General features: G+C 34.6%; 3 protein-coding genes across 4 annotated transcripts; 1 reads left to right on the top strand and 2 right to left on the bottom strand.

Moving 5' to 3' along the window:
• Positions 1-9,214: 9,214 nt before the first annotated feature.
• LOC143592105 (auxin transporter-like protein 2) lies at positions 9,215-13,121 on the top strand. Of its 2 annotated transcripts, none has more exons than XM_077072105.1 (9): positions 9,215-9,513; positions 9,609-9,843; positions 9,941-10,126; positions 10,224-10,336; positions 10,450-10,633; positions 10,761-10,858; positions 11,358-11,565; positions 11,739-11,996; positions 12,605-13,121. In XM_077072105.1, the coding sequence occupies exons 2-9, from the start codon at positions 9,661-9,663 to the stop codon at positions 12,812-12,814; spliced, it is 1,440 nt and encodes a 479-aa protein (XP_076928220.1). In that variant the 5' UTR covers positions 9,215-9,513; positions 9,609-9,660; the 3' UTR covers positions 12,815-13,121. The 2 variants fall into 2 exon arrangements, with proteins under 2 accessions (XP_076928220.1, XP_076928221.1); XM_077072106.1 differs by having other exon boundaries at positions 9,215-9,522; positions 9,619-9,843.
• A 2,666-nt stretch (positions 13,122-15,787) lies between these two features.
• Positions 15,788-18,313, bottom strand: LOC143592115 (uncharacterized). The gene is made up of 5 exons (XM_077072114.1): positions 18,004-18,313; positions 17,656-17,710; positions 17,398-17,564; positions 16,905-17,309; positions 15,788-16,281 (listed from the first exon to the last, which is right to left on the bottom strand). The coding sequence occupies exons 1-5, from the start codon at positions 18,259-18,261 to the stop codon at positions 16,057-16,059; spliced, it is 1,110 nt and encodes a 369-aa protein (XP_076928229.1). The 5' UTR covers positions 18,262-18,313; the 3' UTR covers positions 15,788-16,056.
• Positions 18,314-19,295: 982 nt separating this feature from the next.
• Positions 19,296-21,503, bottom strand: LOC143592113 (mitochondrial uncoupling protein 1-like). Its single transcript, XM_077072113.1, has 9 exons — positions 21,344-21,503; positions 20,775-20,993; positions 20,606-20,684; positions 20,369-20,502; positions 20,157-20,255; positions 19,973-20,077; positions 19,711-19,785; positions 19,541-19,627; positions 19,296-19,457 (listed from the first exon to the last, which is right to left on the bottom strand). Exons 1-9 carry the CDS (start codon positions 21,425-21,427, stop codon positions 19,422-19,424), a joined length of 918 nt encoding a protein of 305 aa, XP_076928228.1. The 5' UTR covers positions 21,428-21,503; the 3' UTR covers positions 19,296-19,421.
• Between the last annotated feature and the right edge of the window lie 45 nt (positions 21,504-21,548).

The raw sequence follows: 21,548 nt of genomic DNA, 5'->3' as shown, positions 1-21,548 counted from the left end.
ATGACGGTTGGTAACAACTGGCCACACACATCCAGTGTGGATATGTTACCTATGTTTTTGGTCACATGAATAAAAAATCAATCAATTCCATGGCAGTTGGTAATATTTGGTCACTCTTTTGTTTAGTGTGGCTAGCAACTAGCACGTTATTTTATTGAAGTGTGGCTAAAATGTGAGTTTATGGTCACGTTCTTTTTGAAAACATGACCAAAGGTATCGTAACGTGCTTTTATTGTCACACGAAATTGAAGTGTGTGTCTAAAAGATGTGTTTATGGTCACGTTCATTAAGAAAGCGTGACCAAAGGCCTCGTAACTGGGCTGTTTCGTCACACGAATGCTCAAATGTGTGGCTGAAACTAAGATTAGCCACAGATTTTTTCAAAAGTGTGACAAGACGGTTTTTGAAAAAGTGTGACTATAGCCTAGATCTGACATAGTGAATACCCTTTATGATTTTATTCCATGGTAAAAAATAAATAAATTTCAAATCTAGGCCCAAATTTCCAATTTTGTGGGTTGGCTATTTTTAGCAAGATTCAAATTCACAGTTTTACGACGCCCTATGACATGCATAGACTATACTCAAACATTGCTCTTTACTTTTTATATGCCCCTATTAAAGTCATGTAAGCCACAATCATCGTTTCCCCACCTTAATAATTGTAATCTTAGCAGGATAAATGAGTCACGTCAATTTATCAAAACCAGCCAAATCATTTTTTATGAATGGACCACACGTACAAGCCTAATATATATGTCACTATTCCACCACCTTTATTGACATTTTAACTACATATATGATAACTTTATCAAGTGTTGATGTGGTGGAATCCGGGTCAGGTCTTGTTGTCGGGTTTCTTTGAGTTTAACATTACCTAGCTTTGATACGAACTACGATATGTAAAAAAATTATTTAAAAGTGACCCTAGATAAGTATATACGCGCACACACACATATGTCATGCATACACTCATAGACATGTAAATATAAAACAAGTAACATAATAGTGTTGTTTGGTTGAAAAAGAGGGGGGGGGGGGGGGTTTCGGAGATGATGAGCGCCTCTTTATTTATGAGAAGTAAGTTTCTTTTATAAGAGTAAATTTAAATGGCCTGTAAGTTAGCCTGCCTGAAAAAACAAAGATGGGTGATAATTCAGTCGATGATCCCTTGGTAAAATATGTCATTGATCTATTTGAATTGTTTTGCTCACATACACTTTTTTTAAAATCCACCATCAAATATTACTAACCACCGGTAACTTCCTCATGGGACCATCGACAACATACTCCGTTGATGGTCTATAATTTGTAGTGTGCATTGTTTACATAATTATTATTTGTAGCTAGCATACGAGTAACAATTAGAACCGGAAACAAGGTCGCAAAAGTTTATAAATAAAATTTTGATGATGGTGAGATTGGCAGTGGGAGCTCCACGCCAAGTAAACATAAAGCCAAACAGCTCTCAATTGTTCACTCAATACCAAACATCCTTATTACCTCTTTTCATATACCTTTATGCTCATTTACAAACATAATAATTAATCAAAATGCAGGTTAATTAGAGTAAACATGCATTTTCCACCTAGTCAGCATGCTATAAAAGATACCAGCAACCTCAACTAAGACAAGGACGTCTCATTATAACCACTGCTAACAAAAGGTTATACTCTTTAGTGAGTGACGAGACAATACCCAATTTCACAACGGAAAAAAGAACGTAAACGCCTACATATGCACGCCTATGGGTTACTCGTTATGGTATGTTCACCTTTTGTATATGGAGTCAAAACCTTAATTTTGTAATAACCAATAGTTTTCGCTTTACTCATAAACAACGTTAAGACTTAAATCATATAAAGCTAATAAAATATAATTAATATTTAAAATAAACAAAAGTTATTGTTTTATGGCATTTTGTATTTATTCTTAACATTAACAAATTAGTGCGAGTTCGAGTTTAATTAAAACAACGATAAGTGGATTTTAAAAATAGGTTTTAGGGGTTAGAACAAGTTAATTTACACAAGAGATTAAGAAACTATATACTAATAACTGGAAAGTCAACATACTATATTTTCATGAAGTAAAATAACTAAAGTTTGACCATGATTCCAAATTAGATGGTCAACGGTAAATCAAAGGGTTGCGTGTTGCCGGTTTTGGTGATAGCCATGTGGTTTTGGTCAGCAGAACCGTAGTCTAAGGTGTCGGATGCTTTAGCTTAAAATAATAATACTAAAAATTGTGATCCTCATAATTTTGGCTTTTTAAATGTTCTGTTGTTAACTCATTTAAATGTTTGTTTAGCATATCTTTCTAGATCTCATCAAAATTGTTAGAATTAAAAAGATGTGATTTTATATATTGCCAAAAAAAATCTTAGAAGTAAATAAAAAAAAATAAAAGTTAGGTTGTCAAAAAGTGTGTTTCTTAATGTGAAACACAATGTTGGTGAAAGTTTCGTTAGGCCTTTACCATAATGAAGGATTGAATAACGAGAAACGCGTACTTTCACGTGGATTTGTACTAAAGTAAACTCATTCCATACACTATAAAGACTAACGTCATGTAATATATCGACAAAACTATGAATATACCTAAATGTCTGAAAGAAAATCAACTTTTTACATGGTCCCAAAGTGTTAATTTGTCCTGATTATTTCATCGAATTTTGACATGCATAAAGAAATAAAGTTTAGGTTAGAATTGTAAGTATTTAGAAAGTATAGTTTACAGTGAAAGTATTTGTTTGTATGAAAGGTCAATATGTCAAGATTGTAAATTAGAAACTGATTACATAGAACATAGGGATGTGTTGCTCTTTGAACGTCGTGTCGATGTGAACACATCGATATATAGATCGATCAATAGTAGAACCCTAATAAGCAATTATAGTTGCTATTGTTTTCCTTTTACAATTCATTGTTATTGTCTTATGGTTGAATCATGATCTCCTACGATCTACAAAAAGATCATTTTTTTTATCTAATAAAAAAAGTCATTTTTTTAGACAACTTATCTTGTCAAAGATCTGCCAATGACTTTGACTTTAGTTTAGGCTTAAATTTATCTGTTAATTAACTTACCATGACTTTAGGGATTACCAAAGACACGTATGGTCTTAATGTTGCTTTGATGTTGGCATGTTGTGCTATCGACACTTGATACAAACTAAAGACAAGTAGCATGGCTTGCAATACCTATGCCCAATACTATGCGCCAATCGTGCATTTCGACATGATAATCTTTTGTAAGCTGATAACATGTCGGAAATATATGTCGAACAAGGTAGTGTTTGTTATGGAGGAATGTAAGGTAGAATGTAATGGGTCATTTCAAATGAATGAAAAAAATAATCTTGTTTGGTTAATATGCATGAATAGAATGGGTCATTTCACAATGAATGAAACTCATTTCTTTTTTTAGAATTTTCATTCTTTTGGGTATGAGTGTTTTTTTTTCCATTGATTCAAGAAATAAAAGAGTCAAAAGAGTCAACAATCATTATTACTATTATATACTGTAATTATAATGATATTATAATTATTATTATTTTTCAATTATAGTTATTATATTATAATTATATAATTATTCATTATTGTTTTGTATATTATAATATAACTATTATTATACTAGAACTCTTACTACCTTATCAATATTATTTTTTTAAATTTAACGAGTTAACATTTCACAACGCACATATGTGATTCAACATTGTTACGATTATTTTTATTCGGTTTAATGATCTCGTTGCATCACGAGGGTCCTAAAAATTAGTTATTATGAATATTCATATTATTATTAATATTATTTATTTTTATTTTATTATTATTACTAATAATAATAATAATAATAAATGATTATAATTCCATTCTTACATGGTAACCAAACATGACAATTAAATGGTAATTATCTATTTCATTTCTTTGTCCATCCCTCGTCTATTCCATTACCTCATACTAAACATACCCTAGCTATTGATGCTTGTGTTGATGACGAGGCCGGTCTTTTGTATGAATGTATGTCTTACAACCCACCGTACGCTTATACGACTTGTTGTGTATGAAATATATGAATTAAAAAGAATAATCAAAATGTATTACACATGTGCTCCTATTTAGGAGTAAGCTAATATGATGAGATCGATCCATCTTTGACAATATGGCTGCTAGTTTTTTCAAAAAGAGTTGAAAATTTAATATTCACACCTGGTCGATCTCTATGTGATTTTGAATAATTGAATATTTTAAATTTAAGCTCAAATTGCTTTTCTTTTTTTCTTTTCTTTTTTTTTAACGGCTTTAAGCTCCAATTGGTGCCTTGTTCTTAGAATCTTTTTTATTAAATAATCATTTTCTCGAATAATGTTAGGAGGCGGTGTTGATGCTGTGAACTGTTACTTGATCAAGGAGTAATTAACTTAATTAGAACCATGTTAGGCTGAGGGGTCTGGGGCTTCAACGGGGGCGCTAGAGCCCCTCCGCTCGCGCCCCCAGGCGCTAACACCACACCATCGGGGCGCTAACGGGGCGCTGGCACGAAAAAACATGCAGGCGTGAGCCTGTTAGCGGGAGAAGAGAGAGATAAAGTTGCATAGGAAGTCGGAAAAGAGCCGTTGATGGTTTTGATTAAATTAAAAAAAAAATATTTTATTAAACTATAAATATATACCTTTATAAAATATACTTCATTTCACAATTATACACCTTTCCTCCTAAAATCCTCTCAAAACTAACACAAAAAAAATGTCGTGGTACTCGTCTGATTCCGACTGCTCCGAAGAGGATGATTTGCTTCTTCATGTAGGGGGAGTTTTGACCGCAACCGTGGTGGATCTCTTGCAAAATCAAGCCCATCAACCTCGAGTCCCGAGAGTTAGAGCACCACCTCGTGATCGTGATCGATTGGGTGCTAACGATACTTTGATTAGGCATTATTTTAGCCCTCAACTGGTATACGAGGAGTCGGATTTTCGAACTCGTTTCCGAATGAGCAGACAATTGTTCATGTATAGCAAGTGATTTAGAGGCACGGTATCCCTTTTTTCAACAAAGGGAGGATGCTAGGGGTCTCCCGGTTTTACCCCTCTTCAAAAATGCATGGCTGCTATCCGTCAATTAGCGTACGGCATCTCGTCGGACGCTTTGGATGAGTATTTACAGATGTCGAAAAGGGTTGCACGTGAATCCCTTCATTTTTTCTACCAAGGTAAAAAACATTAATTTTAGTTTTTATTAAATATTTATTACATTTTGTAATATATATTATATGTTTATAGATTATTTTATATACGTAGGAGTCATATCGATTTACTCTCGGAGATATCTGCGTAAACCTACAATGTATGACATCCAACGCATATATGAGGTGCACGCAGAAAAACATGGTTTTCCTGGGATGCTAGGTAGCATCGATTGTACGCATGTTGAATGGGCTATGTGTCCAACGGCCTGGCGAGGTCAGTTCCACCGTGGTGATCATGAAGGGCCGACCCTTATACTTGAGGCGGTGGTGTCACAGGATCTTTGGTTTTGGCATGCTTTTTTTGGTGTTGCTGGGTCAAATAACGACCTTAATGTTATCGATCAGTCACATTTGATCAACGACCTTATCGACGGGGTTGAACCACCTCAATCTTTTGTTGCAAATGGATAACTCTTCAAGTACGGGTACTATCTGGTCGATGGTATTTACAACGAATGGGCTTTGTTAGTTCAAGCTTTTACAGATCCAATCGCCGACAAACGGAAGTATTTTACGAAGAAGCAAGAGTCTGCTAGAAAAGATATTGAAAAAGCTTTTGGAGCTCTGAAAAAACAATATTATGTACTGGCGAACCCGATACGTTATTGGACTCGGGAGAGGATAACGGACGTCGTCTACACGTGTCTGATCCTACACAACATGACGTTAGAAGACGAGGGCAAAGCTATCTGCCAAAACTACCAAGGTGACATTCCGCCACAACCGTCCACAATCAGTGATCAACAAAGATTTCATAACATAGCAAATATCAAGAGCCGTGAGACACACGGGAATATTCGACATGAGTTGGTTGAACATTTGTGGGCGAGGCGACCCGATGATCTTGTATTAGATTAGTGTTATTATTAAGTATTATTGTTTGTTTAATTTTTAGTATGTTTTTTTTTGTAATTTGAATTTTAGATATTAATGTGTTTTTTTTATTAATGTGTGTTTTTTTAATAATTTATGAGTTTTTTTAATAATACGTTGTTTGAATATATTTATAAAAAAATAAAAAAAAAATTTCGCTGGAGCCCCTGTTGGAGCCCCTCCACATCAGGGGTCAGGGCTCCAACGGGGGCTCCAACAACCCCCTTATCCAGTTTCTCTCTCTGCCACACGTCATAATATTATTGGTTAGAGCCCCCACTAAAGCCCCCATTAGAGCCACCCACACCCCTCAGCCTTATGTCGTACTATAAGATTTAATTAATGTAAAATTATGGGATTAAAGCAGACCCCACCCTCCGCATAAATAGAAACAGACGAATTCAATATGTCATTATGATGTAGTAATGTTTTAGGAATTAATTCATATGCTTATTCTTTCATTTAAACATTCATTACTTGTTAGAAATTTTGGTCATCCACTAATTCACACTCACATGGCATTATATGTTGTCCCAGTACATATGCATATGCGTGTATACATATACTGAGAGAGACACAAAGGTTTTGAATTCTGATTAGCGTCACGTAGGCATCACATCGTGATACCACATAGGCAATGGATTTTAACTAATCAACTCAAAGAACACTTGTAATGGAAAGGGATTAGTTAACCCATATTAGAAAAAGCTAATTGGTTGAAATGGGGGTAGACCCCACAAAATGAGCTCTCTTGAGTGTGAATGGTTTGGCGAGAGAGGAGCCGCCTCCTAGGTTGTTATGGCAACTGAGGTTGGATTGTGGTAAGGTGGCAGGGAGTGGCTAGATTTAGTTTTAAGAAAAAAAGTATTCACAATTTCTACGCATGTTACTTGTATATGTACTCGTTAATCTTGAAGTTAGTAACGTGTTGTGTATATTTATTACTGTGTAACGAATTTTTGCTGTTTTTAGTGGATGTATATGTGAGAACAAGTTTTAAGTGCGAGAATGCATGCAGGAAATATATATATATATATATATATATATATATATATATATATATATATGTAAAACTATATAAACATTATTAAATAACATACTGAAGAAACATAAAATCCCCCTATAGTGTAATTGCTTAGTCTAAGGGTGATGATTCGGTATTTCCCATGGATTAAATATTCTTTGGCACAAATGAGCAGTTCAACAACAAAACAAAACACTGTGAATCCTCTCATAACCACCATCTGACATGAGAATCAGTACCGATATATAGACAATACTTTTCCAGAGAGTAATAATAAGTAAAAGTCTCCCTCCTTTACCATTTGGAGGTAGTTTGATATTTATAGCCATTGGAGATGAGAGATAGGGTATGACCACCTGTCTTGTCAGGTTATCCACCAATCAGGATCCTTGGATGTGCATTAAGGATAGTCGGTGAACATCATGGTCGTCTGATGTTGACATGCCGTACTATGTAATATTGTTTGACTATGTGTTGCCAATTCCCCATTGGCTATGTGTTCTTTACGATGAATATACCTCCTTTTTGCACCATGCTCATGGAGATCTTTGGCGCTCTCATTCCCGATGTGTCAGTGAATGTTTGGCGCCTGGAGATATAACATCTAGCGTCATGACTTTTGCGGCTTTGCATGGCGCATGACCCAATAGCCAACGGAGGTACGCTATGCTTATGGGTGGGTTTAGTACCGTTACATACGTGCATTTAGGAAAAAAAAACAAATATATGTTACCTACATGTGCATACATACACACACAATACCAAATAATATCCATATGCTTCTCGTCGGTAAATATGTCAAATCTTGTAACATATGAGATATGAAAGCAGAGAGATATATAATCAAGTATAAACGATGGCTTATTTTCTTGTGTAAACCCGAGACATGTTATTTTATCTAAACATGAAGAGTCATAATGCACTAAAATCTAATTCAACTCGTATCGTTTAAGAAAATGTCGAACCAAAATGACTAGTTTGATAAAGATTTGACGTCTAAATCAATAAAAATGAATAATGCACCTCTAGTCTAAGATCGAATATTGGTACAATAATATAAGAGACAGTTTAAATTATTAAAGATGGTCGATTTCATGGGGTCCACGCCACCACTATTATTTGATTCGGACTTATTCGCAGTAGTAGTCTTGTCATTTATTAACCGATCACGATTCATTGGTCAAATTGTTGAACCAATATATTTAAATACGAATGTTTAAGGTAACAGGGTCACAAATCTGGTTACAAGAATTGTATTTTAAGTTTACGAATAAATATTAGTTCTATTACTAACAAGGTATCTTTATATGGATGGATATACGTACATATATTCTATTGAACTAGACGGGACATAATTTATGAAAGAAAATATGGTAAATGCGTATTTTATTTATAGTGTAAGGATTTAAAATTAAAAAAAAAAAGAGTAAAAGAAACCATGTTTCTCCAATATAATAAATATATGGTACTGCAGTTATGATTGCAATTCAACAAGTGATATTACCACGTGAGAAGGCTTTTACAATATGTACGTTATGTTTCGACCACTTATATTTTACGACCAATAACTTGATTATAAATAAAGCTTTATCGAGATGAAAATAAAAATTAAAAATATAACAACACCATACTCAGAATTCTATAAACTTGGGTTATGTTACTTTAACGGTTGGACTCCATAAATATACCTAGATTAATTTTTCGGCTTATATTAACTGTTGTAAAGTAGTTTAACTTAATAAAACAAAATATTAATAATCAAATTTAATCTATAAAAGTTTTTAAAATTTAAACAAAGTGTAGCAACTCCATTGTTTTTATTGGAAATTTAGTTATAGCTAGGTAGGATATTATGTTGATTTATGAATATTAAGAAGAAGAAAGATAAAGTTGTGGAGCCGTTTAGAATGGTTTATGATTGATTGTGTTATAAAGAAAGAAGCATATATCCAGCATACAGCTAGCTATGACATGATCCACTATAATATATACATCAATTCTCTCTCTCTCTCTTTAGATTTTAACTCCAAACAGTAGTAATAAGTCTTTGATCCAATCAGGTTACACACACACAAAGTCACAAACATACATACAGTGAATCCGACTGCTTCTCAGTTTCACACTCAATAAAATAATAGTAATAATAATAATAATAATCCAAGAAATAAAAAGGTTGAAATTGGTTTCTATATATGTCCATATCCACCTTCTTTCTTTTCTCTCTCTGCTAAGTGAACACTCTCACCAGTACTACCTGCTTGCTTCATCCACATACATACAACACAGGTCACATATATATCAACTGTACCTTCTAACATCTGGGATAGCTTTTCAGATGAAGACTTGATATATGTAAAAGCTAAAAAGTACTGTTTGTTTCTTTTGTTTGTTTAGTTTTTTTTTAAATACTCACTAGCTGCCATTGATTTCTGGGTCATTTGTTTTTGTTAATTCTTGACAGATCTGTTTAGAAAAAAGGAGTAAGCTAGTTAAATATTTATCAAAGCTAGAAAATGTCGGCAGCTCAGAAGCAAGCAGAAGACTCCATCATTTCATCAAATGATCATGAATCAGAAGGTAAAGAAGTGAATAATATTCAAGATGAAGAAGAAGACCACTCACTTTTCTCCATGAAAAATATTCTTTGGCATGGTGGTTCTTCTTGGGATGCTTGGTTTAGTTGTTCTTCAAATCAAGTAATTAGTTAATAATTATTACATTAGACAAAAACAATTAATCCCATCCTTTATTAATTAATAATATCATGAATCTTGAATGTATGTATGTATGTAGGTTGCTCAAGTGCTGTTAACACTGCCATACTCATTCTCCCAACTAGGCATGCTCTCAGGAATTGTGCTCCAAGTATTCTATGGTCTTCTTGGCAGCTGGACAGCTTATCTCATCAGTGTGCTTTACATTGAGTACAGAAGCAGAAAAGAAAAAGAAGGTGTCAGCTTCAAGAACCATGTCATTCAGGTAAGTAATTCCATCATTATTTTTTTTATTTATGTTAAAAAATGATAATATATACATACCCAAATATTAATTAAAAAAAATGGTATTTTGAATGAAGTGGTTTGAAGTTCTTGATGGATTATTGGGACCTTACTGGAAAGCAATAGGTTTGGCGTTCAACTGCACTTTTCTTCTATTTGGATCTGTCATACAACTTATAGCTTGTGCAAGGTTTGTTTTTTTAGTTCTTCCAAATTATACAAATATATATACAGTTCAATTCATGTTTAAAACTGACACTTTTGTTGTGTATATATATATATATATATATAAACTTGGTGCAGTAATATATACTACATAAATGACCATTTGGACAAAAGGACTTGGACATACATATTTGGAGCATGTTGTGCAACCACTGTGTTTATTCCTTCTTTCCACAACTACAGAATTTGGTCTTTTCTTGGTCTTGGGATGACCACTTATACTGCATGGTACATGACTATTGCAGCCCTAATTCATAGACAGGTATGCTATTTTTAGAAACAAAATTCAAGATTTCACATTTCATTCATTAAGTAGTACTGTGTAACAAGCCGTCCCCGCACAGTTGGCCGTTTATTATTAGCAAAACTAAGTCGGTTAAAAATTACAGGTTGAAGGGGTTCAACATTCTGGTCCCAAGAAACTGGTTCTTTATTTCACCGGAGCTACCAATATACTTTACACGTTCGGTGGACACGCTGTCACTGTGTAAGTAAACTTCCATTTGCAGCTTTAGCAACCTCTAAAGGTCTTAATACACGGATATATGTATTAATTTATATAATAAATCAAATGCTTTTTAATTTTTTTTATCTATAATTAAAGAAAAGGTGAACGACGGTGTCTATTATATTATTTATATTATATATTCATATTTATACTATATGATATGATATGATTGATTAACAAGTATATATTAATAACTAAATCTTTTAATCATTAACGAATTAAGTTATAATATAAAGACGTGCACATGGGAGTTTTAATAATAGATCTCATTTTATGGAGGTGAGGGTATTATGGTCATTTACTTTTTTTTGTATGATCCAATGCCCATACCCCCAAAATCTTTACATGTTCTTGGCATTTGAATCATAGATTTGCTTGTCTCACAAAATGACCCCTCTACAAACTATAAATACTTTACTTTTGTCTATATATAGTTATTGTTATTATTTTAATAAATAAATTTATTTTTTTGTTATAGGGAAATTATGCACGCTATGTGGAAACCCCGAAAGTTCAAGTATATTTACTTACTTGCCACTCTGTATGTTTTCACATTAACTCTTCCGTCTGCTACCGCGGTTTATTGGGCGTTTGGTGATGCGCTTCTTACCCACTCCAATGCATTCTCCCTATTACCCAAGACCCGTTGGCGTGACACCGCAGTCATTCTAATGCTTATTCATCAGGTCAGACAATGCATTAAAAGTGAGCAGTCCATTCTAGGGCTTTTTTTAGAAATAACTTGCTATTGGTTAAAAACACAATTCGTACATTTATCACTACTAAATATTTTTATATTTATGTTTGTATACTACACAAAGCGAATGATTTATATGGTTTTTTTCTTTACAAATAATAGTTTATTACATTTGGATTTGCGTGTACACCGTTGTATTTTGTGTGGGAGAAAGTGATCGGAATGCACGACACAAAGAGCATATTTTTACGGGCACTAGCAAGGCTACCGGTTGTGATACCAATTTGGTTCTTGGCTATAATATTTCCTTTCTTCGGGCCCATCAATTCGGCAGTGGGTGCGCTCTTGGTTAGCTTCACGGTCTACATCATTCCTGCTCTTGCACATATGCTAACCTATAGAACGGCCTCTGCTCGTCAGGTTGGTTACATACATAAATACATACACATATACTAAGTGTTATTTTATTTTTCATGACATCAAAGTGTGTTAGGTTTCACATGAAGTGTAATTATGATTTGCATTTACTTTCATTCTTTAGTGGGCATGTCAAAGGCCATAAAGTGGCAGTGGTGGTATGGTAACCAAAATTCTGATAGGGACATGACTCTATACATATAATAATACACTGTGTATATTATTTTTAAATAGTTACATTTATAACATTATAAAAGTGGTTATGTATCAAGATATAAAATAATTTATTTAAATGGAAATAAGATATAGAATGTTAGTATTTAATTTGGTTACAAAGAAAGAAAATGGTACAATTGCATTTAAAGCTAGAGATATGGAAATATTGGTAACAGAAGGACTATATATCTTTAAAGCTAGAGATATGGAAATATTGGTAGCAAGTCTTTTTCCATTTAGTTATATACTGCCATACTTTGGGTGTTCTATTATGTCTGAAATGAGCTGGCCAAGTGTTGACATACCAATATCACAGTCCTTCAACTACACTTAAGTAGCAAAAGTAGCCCCTCAACTATATTCGATTACTCAATGTTTGAAACTTTTGTACGCAGAATGCGGCAGAGAAACCTCCTCGCCTCCTACCAAGTTGGTCAGCCATGTACGTGATCAACATGTTTATAGTCGTCTGGGTTCTAGTGGTCGGGTTTGGATTTGGTGGATGGGCCAGTATGACCAACTTTATCAGACAAATTGACACGTTCGGGCTATTTGCCAAGTGCTACCAATGTAAACCTGCAAAGCCGCCTTTGGTACACCATTGAGTTGAGTCAATATCACAAGGATCCGGTTTTTCTCTATCGATCCATATTGTATTGTATATGGGAGCATCAAAGATTACCCACCCCTACATGTGATGTGTGTTGGCTTGCTTCTTTTATCGATTTTTGGTTTATATTTTCTTGTAATATGTTAGTAGATTGAAAAAAAGAAAAACTAGTGTGAATTGTGATGATTCCTTGGCTAGAAAAGCTTAGGCTCATTTGAAACCACATATGCTTAGTACTTTATCCCACCTTTGTTGGTTAGCTATCAATTGAATATATTAATTAAGGTGCTTGTTGCTATTAATGTAATCATTACTTTCCATGTCTCCGAAGTGAAATATTTATTTTTATATGTATTCTCATATGGACCCAAAACATCTTTATCTATACACATTCTACATTTATTATCATACAAGTTCTAAATTATAAACTGTAATGATTTATTATCATACAAGTTCTAAATTATAGCAGTAAATTAACTTTGCACTTGTAATGATTTGAACTTATTACCTTACATTTGGAGTGACAAACGCTCTCCAAGACTAACTCAATCCGACTGTTTTTCGAAGATGATAGAAAATAACAATATTATACGTTACAAAATTTTGTTCCAGAATAAATTAACAAGTATGTATATATGATAGCACAAAATATGAGAAGGAAGGGTGGGCATGTAGACCAAGTTAATAAATGCGATATGGAAAGGAAAATAAGTCTTAAATTTTGACCTTGATCTAATTCTAAATGTGGAGCCCAGCCCAAGTTGTCACATGGGTGCACGTTTGATCAGCTCCTTGTCACGTGCCATGCTTCTCTTATCTGTTTGGTGACTGACTGACTGACTGACTGTTGTTGGATATGTGAATGGAATATTCACACCTTAATTTCTTTTTGCTCTTAATTTGCTTCACTTTCCTTTGTCAGTCTTCTAATTGTCGTACTATAATTCAATAATCAGTTTTTTACTTTGTTTGAACAAAATATATATCCCTATAATACAAGAAATCAAACAACTTATAATATTATATACGCGTAAAACGTATCTTAAATATAATATTATTATGTGCATTAGTTAAATCAAGTTAAGCTTGATGTAGCACAAATCGATTGATTCATTAAGAAACAGACCAATCTATGTTATACTTTTACCTATAACGTGTCAGGTAAATAAAGTTATAAATTTAACCAAAGCTGAAATTGTGTTGTATATGTAAAATAAAAAAGACATGAGGTGTATCAAATGCTTATACACAACCTTCCAAACTACTTTATTTAAAAATAAAAAATAAAAATTATTGTTTTATAATACTTTTTGTTGAAAATTTGTGTGTGGTATTTGCTATGGGTAGGATAAAAAAATCTTATTGGGTCAACCAATTTGTTCTCACATATTATACTTCATTTCAATTCATACATGTTTAACACCTATCCCATCCCTTACTCCTACAATGTATAATCTATGCATGTTTATCCAAATTAACAACAGAAACAAGAAACAAAACAACACAACACAAAAAAACATAATAAGCCATATAGTATTAATATGAGATTTTTAGCAGGCTTAGTGTTGGGGTTTCTTATTGGGTCAGTGCATCAATAATTGGGCCACAACCCAAGTACAGAGTCCTGCATAGAGGAGGTGAGCATAGAGGTGAACAAAAAACCCGAACCCCGAACCGGACCCGAAATAAAAACCCGGAACCGGTTTTTCTAAAACCCGGGTTTTTAATACCCGAACCCGAAGCCGACCCTACCCGTAGGGTACGGATAGGTATGACTTTCAGTCTTGAAACCCGAACCCGTATCCAATCTAAACCCGATAATACCCGAAACCCGGTTCTAGGTATACCCGAAACCCGAAACCCGGTTTAAACTATACCCGAAACCCGGTTCTAGTTATACCCGAAACCCGGGTTTTTTGCATACCTGAACCGGATTTTTTGCATGATAGGATATTAGTGTTTGTGCACATGTTTTTGTGTGGCTGTCCACAGGTCTATAGTCGTTCTCCAACGGATCTATTTTGAAGCACGTATATGATATAAATACTTGATAAGAGCATCACCTTTTGATATACCAAACAACAACTTAAAACACATAAAATATATGTTGTTTATGTATGTTTGAATGAACTTTGAAGTTTGTATGCAAAAAAATGGAGTTAGGATAAAAAAAATGAAGCAGACCCGTTAATAGAAGAAAACTGTAGAAAATGGGTATTTTTTAATACTCGGAAAATAGGGTATTCAAAACCCATAAAACGGGTCTTCAAATACCCGGGTATTGAAGACCCGGTTCAATACCCTACCCGAACCCGGTACACAGGGTATGGTTTTTCAGGCCAATACCCGACCCGAACCCGACCCAATTATTGTTAATACTTGATTTTTCAATACCCGATCATACTTGAACCCGGTTCCATACCCGAACCCGGTTTTTCATAATACCCGATTTGTGCACCTCTAGGTGAGCAAATCGGTTTCTTTTAGGAACCGCATAGGAACCAGTTATGGGTTTGGTAAACAAAATCAAGAACCGAGCCGGGTGGGAACCGGTTCCGGGTATGGTCAGCTTTTTAACCGGGTTTTGGCCGGATTGGGACAAGGTTTTGACCAAGTAGAGGTGGAACCGGTTCTGTTCTGGGTCCAGCCGCCCAGGTACAGTTTCTCTGAGAAACTTAAACCTGGATCGTACCTGTAGCCATGGGGCATCCAAATCTCAGAGACAGCCCTGAAACATACACATACATCCTTTCCCAAGTTGTTCACTTTATTGAGCCAGTCGCTGGAATATGTGAATTATTACTTAGAAGCTGCAATAATCTCAATGTTTTCAAGATTGCCAACATCTGGTGTTTCCAACAGCATCTAGTTTCACTCAAGCAAAGGAAGTCTTCTGGTTAAAAGAAAAAAAACATAGCATAAAGAAAGGCTACAAGAGAAAACAAATAGAACTTGTTGTATAGATAAGCAGTTTCTTCATACAAACACTTATTAAAAGTGTGATTTCTACTACAGTAGGAGTATAAGCTATCTAAATAAGCAACCCTTGCACCCCTGCATTTAGTTTGCCTATGACAAAATCCATATGCCATCAATACATATTGTATCAACCAAACACCATGAAACCAGACAATAGTTAGATAGCATACAGTTCACCAACTTAACCAAACAACCATGCACAACTCACAATCCAAGATGGTTTGATCATCATATACACACTACAAACATATCAGGTTATTAAATGCCAAAAATGCTGAGAAATTTTTGCATGACGTTATTGCTCCATTGAATGTCATTATGAAGCAAACTTGTCATTGGCTGAGTAGCTTCATGATCTTGTTCTTCGGTTACTTGCATTTCTTGATGTTTAATCTCACAAGATTCTTGATTTTCATTTAAGGATGATATCTCGGGTCTTGGATTCAAATCAGAGGCATTTGCAATATCATCTTTCGATTCTAACTGAGATCGATTCAATTGGTTTATTCAGTACCAAATTAAAAACTATAACATTTTAAAAAGTCATTCTTTTCTTGTAATCGACAAATTTAACATAATGTACAGCTTTCACTGCAGAAGATGCAAGTTATTACAACATATTTCTCGACTTGTGAGATATTGCCCCTTAAATATTAATAGAAAGAGATCACTCAATATTGAATGTAACCGGAGACTGCTGCATTCGAGGGTGATTTTGTACAGTTATATTATTAAACTAACATAAAGACGGGAACAAAATAATCTTTTTGGTTCGAAAAGAATGCAAGAAGCTTCGGCTGAGCGGTTCAAGAATCATTAACCGCCCTTTTGGGCCTTTTCTTGATTAAAACCAATCATAAATTCTAATCTTACAGCAATATGATGACTTTACTACCAAGGATTAACAACTACTAGTTGTGATTAAGGCATTAAGCTAATGATCAACACATGGCTTATAAAACAAACCTCAAAACATATTATTGATACCAAGAAACAACACTGAAACAAAGAGACAAGAAAAAGCCTTCATCTATTATTATTACTATTATTCTGAACTCTCATGAAACTAAACTAGCCGAAAAGAAAGATAACATTTAAGCATTTACCTCAGGCAATGTAAGATCCTGAGTCATATCAGGTCCCGCAGCCACAACAGCGGCTCCATTCATGGGCTCAGGTTCATCCTCTAGACCTTCATCGACCGAAAGTGGACTCAAACCAGGTACTAAAACAGGCACCACTTCATCGGACACCAATTCTTCCTCCATACATATTGCATACTCTTCCGGTTCTTGAGACGGTTCAACAAACTGGATTTCTTGATTTGTTGCGGGGTCGGTTTCCAATATTATCCTAGCATCGGGGTTTTCCCAATCCTCGCATAAAGTAATAATCTTTTCGGTTTGAAAGCAGCATTCAAGAACACGATCAGGACCGGGCTGCCACACGAATTTATCGTCGCTTTCTTGCATTATGAGCTTGAATTTGATGCATTGTCCTACAGGTATGTCCTAATTAAGCGAAACCAATATCATGATTAATTAATTAATTAATAATATTCTTGTTAATTAAAGTTGTGAAAATAATTTGAAAACTTACAATATCTGCAGTCCATATATGACCATCGGACCAAGTTAACGAGATGGCATTGTTTGGATCCCATGAACCCAAGATAGGATGATCTCCGGTTATTAGAAAGTTCTGTCCAAACGAGCATTCTCTCTGTAACCGAAACTGCACGCGAACTGTTTGTGTTTCTGCTTCAACTGAAACATTGACATCTTGAATTAAACAAAAAAAGGATATGTTGAATTTTTTAAACAACAGTGGTAAAACTAAAAACAAGGATTCGCTTACACGTATATCCGTTTGGCGATTCTTGTATCAGCAGCTCGTGATCATCGACCTCTGCCTGCATATATTTAATTTCACCGGTAAATTAACGGGTTATGCTATAGCTACACCACCCGCCATTTGATTGCACACCATAAAAAACGCTAAACAAACGTATTGACCAAAAAAAGTAAAACTTTGAAAATTATTGGCTAGACGGCAAGGGGATCAGACTATTGTCTATTGGTCAATATCTAAACGACGACCATTCTGACCATAGACGGGCAAAGTAAACTTTTGGTGTATCAAATATTTGAGAGTGTGGGAATATTAAATGTTAATTATTAAACAAAATCTTCCAACTTTTAATACCTGAGCGTGTGCGTGAGATGATGATGAGAGAAGAAGACCTTGGGCTTGGGCTTGGGCTTGGGTGGGTGATGAAGAGATTGAGAGCTTGAAATCAACAGCAAGTACTACTTTGTTGTTTTTGTGATGTTTGAAAGAATGATGAACAAGGGGGTGTGATTTGAATTTGAAATTACATATGTTGTTGTTATTATTATTATAAGAAATCAGTGAAGAAGAAGATGAACCACCCATCATCATCATCATCACTGCTGCTTCCATTAGTTTTCCTCCAATCTAATGGGATTGTACTGTACGTGTGTGTATGTATAGATGGAGTGTCTGTACTGTAGGGAGTAACGGATCAAGTAACAGGTGGGTGGTTGGAATCTCGAGCCTTATTTTTTTATTTTTATTTTTATTTTTATTTTTTTGCCAACCATGTGATTTCTTTCGGAATTTGTAAAATTAGTAGCGTATACCTTTAACATAACTACAAAATCATTAATTCAAAACACGACTCGATAACATTTTTTTTGTTTGAGTTAAAACACTACATATATCTTCAGGAGTGAACGTTGTTAACTCCTCCGGGTATACTTTAATGTCCAGGGCGTTAAAACTGAGTTGGCAAAGGTTAGTGAGTTGCATAACACTCCCTTCATGGATTAAGGGGTGTTAAATGCAACGTGGGTTAAAATGTTACCGAACTTTAAAATTCTCTACACACGCAAAATCATTTAAGAATCAATTTTACATTAAATAAAGAGAAGTAAATAGAGGTTAAACAATTTCCTTATGGTTAGTTGGAGTGAAATGAGGTAAAGTATGTGATGTGCCTACGTAAAGTTAAGGAGCGTAAATGCATACGCTATGGTCTTAATTTGTCAAAGATTATGTGATTGATTGGTAAGACCAAGTAATCGAATTGGTTCCAGGTATGGTTAACAAAAGTCAAAACTAGGTCAAGTAGGAACCGGTTCCGGGTATAGTCGGGTATTTGACCGGGTTTTCCAGGTTTTTCTCTGGTTTTAAGTAGGATCTGGTCGGGTTTTGACTTGGTAAAGGTGAAACCTAATTCATATCCTGACTGGTTTGCTGTTTTATTTGAACATATCCTGTTTTTATGTGTACAGTGTATATGTATGTAATATATATACATGTGTTTTGGACGTGTTGGCTTATTGCGTGTTTTCCTCTAAACCCGCGTTCTAATCCAACACACATAATACAACAACGTAGAAACATCATTCCATTAACAAATTACCAATATGTGAGAAGTTCCCACTAACAAGCATTACAAAAATTCTCCCATACACCATCCAAAACACTAGTAAACTGAATTTCATTCAGATAAAGGTCTTCAAATCTATTAATAGAATCACGACTTACAAATGGTCGGGAAATTATTCATAAATGGATAGTCATTTGCTTTCCTGCACTCAAGGCGACTCTATGCTTTTGACAAACTTCTTAGCCTGTCCAACACAAAAAATTATTTACTAAGTCACTTATGCATTACGACAATGGTGTTTAGCAAAGTCTTATTATCAACGCCGACCTGTTCAAGGGTTAGAAACATGATAACATTCCAAGAACCTAACCGTCCAAAATTTGGAATGAACCCCTTGTAGAATGCCAAAGGTCCCTGGTACGACAGTGAACATTTCTTTCAGGTTAAACTATCATTTTATATCTAATAGCTCCTATAAATTGGACAAAAAAACTTACGTCATTTTTTAAAGTCTTGACAAAACAATCAATTGTGCTGGTGTAACTTGGATCTCCCATCATTCTTGATTTAACCTGCAAAAAACAAAACTTTGTAAAAAGCCCATTTCATTTAAAAAATACCTTTCATTCAACCATTACCCAACCCGCCCATTTTACTACTACTTAACATAAAACATAAAATTAGTATCAATGTATTACATTCATGAACGCGTACAAAACTAACATATAACTAATGGTTGCATATTAAATTAATAAATACCACATCAACAGGGGACCCGATGCAAACTGCAAAAAACCCAGCTCCTAATCCAGCTAACAAATGGGTAAGAACGTTGTCTGTGAACCCGGGGATCTTCAGAATTGACTGCATTCACGAGATATATTTAAATATTCAATATATAGAGACATAACTTTGGTTATGTAAATATTTCTTAATATATTACCTGCTTCACTTGATCATAACTGGCTAACTCAGCAGCGTTTATTATAGCATTACGCGCAACATTTGGCCCAATGCCAGTCCATAAAGCTTTAACCCCTTCCTGATATAAACAAACTGCTTAGAAATTGGTCCGTTTATTTAAAAAAAACTAGAAAATAAACAACTTACAAATAGATGGATATGTGATAAGGTCTAAGGATCAGAGACATCTACCTGTCTGACTATTGTTGAATAAGCGTTTAATGCTCCAGTGTAACGCCTGGGCACACCAGCTGCCAGTTTTCCTTCAGCTTGTAGGCGGACCTTTACAAGATCAGTAGGGTTTGCTACTGCAATTGCAAGAGCACCTGCACATATACAAACAAACGACAAATAACTCTCAATATATACTAACTATGATTGAGTCGAAAACTGAATATTGTTTGGTCATTAGTGTAATGATAATCTCACCGGTTGTGAGGCCAGCAAGTATTTTAGTGGTCAAAGGAACATCTCCAACAAAGTTATCACCGACATAAAAGTTCTTAATCTGTTAGCAACAAAAAAGAGCGAGCATTCTTAAATTCAATGATCATATAATATATATATATATATACACAGAATTATATAAAAAAAATACCGGTTCATAGAGACCGATTCTTAAACCTCCATACAAACATTGGCGATGTAAACCGGGTACAATTCCTTTCCACAAAGAAGCAAGGCCTTCTTCCTTAGCAATAGTTGCTACGGTACCCAACATTCCCCTGTACTTGGGTAAAGCCATTCCATCTCCCGCGATCCCTTTCTTCTGCAGCTGAAGCCTCACTTTCGCAGTGTCCAATGGAATTGTGCAGATCTAACCAACACCAAATTATAGGTGAGTTAACTAAACCCTAGATTATGATATTAACAACCTCTGAAATAATAATAATAATAATAATAATTAATAATAATAACTTAGTAGTAGACCTAAATCTGACCTTAATGTATAACTTAATCGAAAACCAGATCAGACTAGTCAAATAGAATATTAAACAGTAACATTGATCTAAAAATTCAACTACTAGAATTTACATGGCATGCAGATGAATCCTAAACAATCAGAATAATAAAGAAAGCAGCTGATGAATCGTAAAGTGGAAAACGTACTTCCAATTCAATCGATCATCTTAAACAATTCTAAAGGAAGGAAGGATATGGAGTTACCTCAGCGAAGCAAGCAGCAAAGGCACTGCTAGCAAAAGTACCGGCGAAAGATATGTCCGATTTTGAGTTACCACCACCCACCATTCTATTCTTGTGTTGTGCTGAAAACAGATGCACAACACAAAGAAGAAGGAATCGAATGAGTAGGGTTTTTGCAGTTTTATTTTATGCTTATGCACAAGGAGGGGGCAAATCGGTAAGAAGA

The sequence above is a fragment of the Bidens hawaiensis genome, unplaced genomic scaffold, assembly GCF_021521415.1.
Source record: "Bidens hawaiensis isolate Kalapana, Puna unplaced genomic scaffold, B.hawaiensis_p1.1 tig00040534_1, whole genome shotgun sequence".
Taxonomy (NCBI): Eukaryota; Viridiplantae; Streptophyta; class Magnoliopsida; order Asterales; family Asteraceae; genus Bidens; species Bidens hawaiensis.
This window is presented reverse-complemented; position numbering and strand designations above follow the sequence as displayed.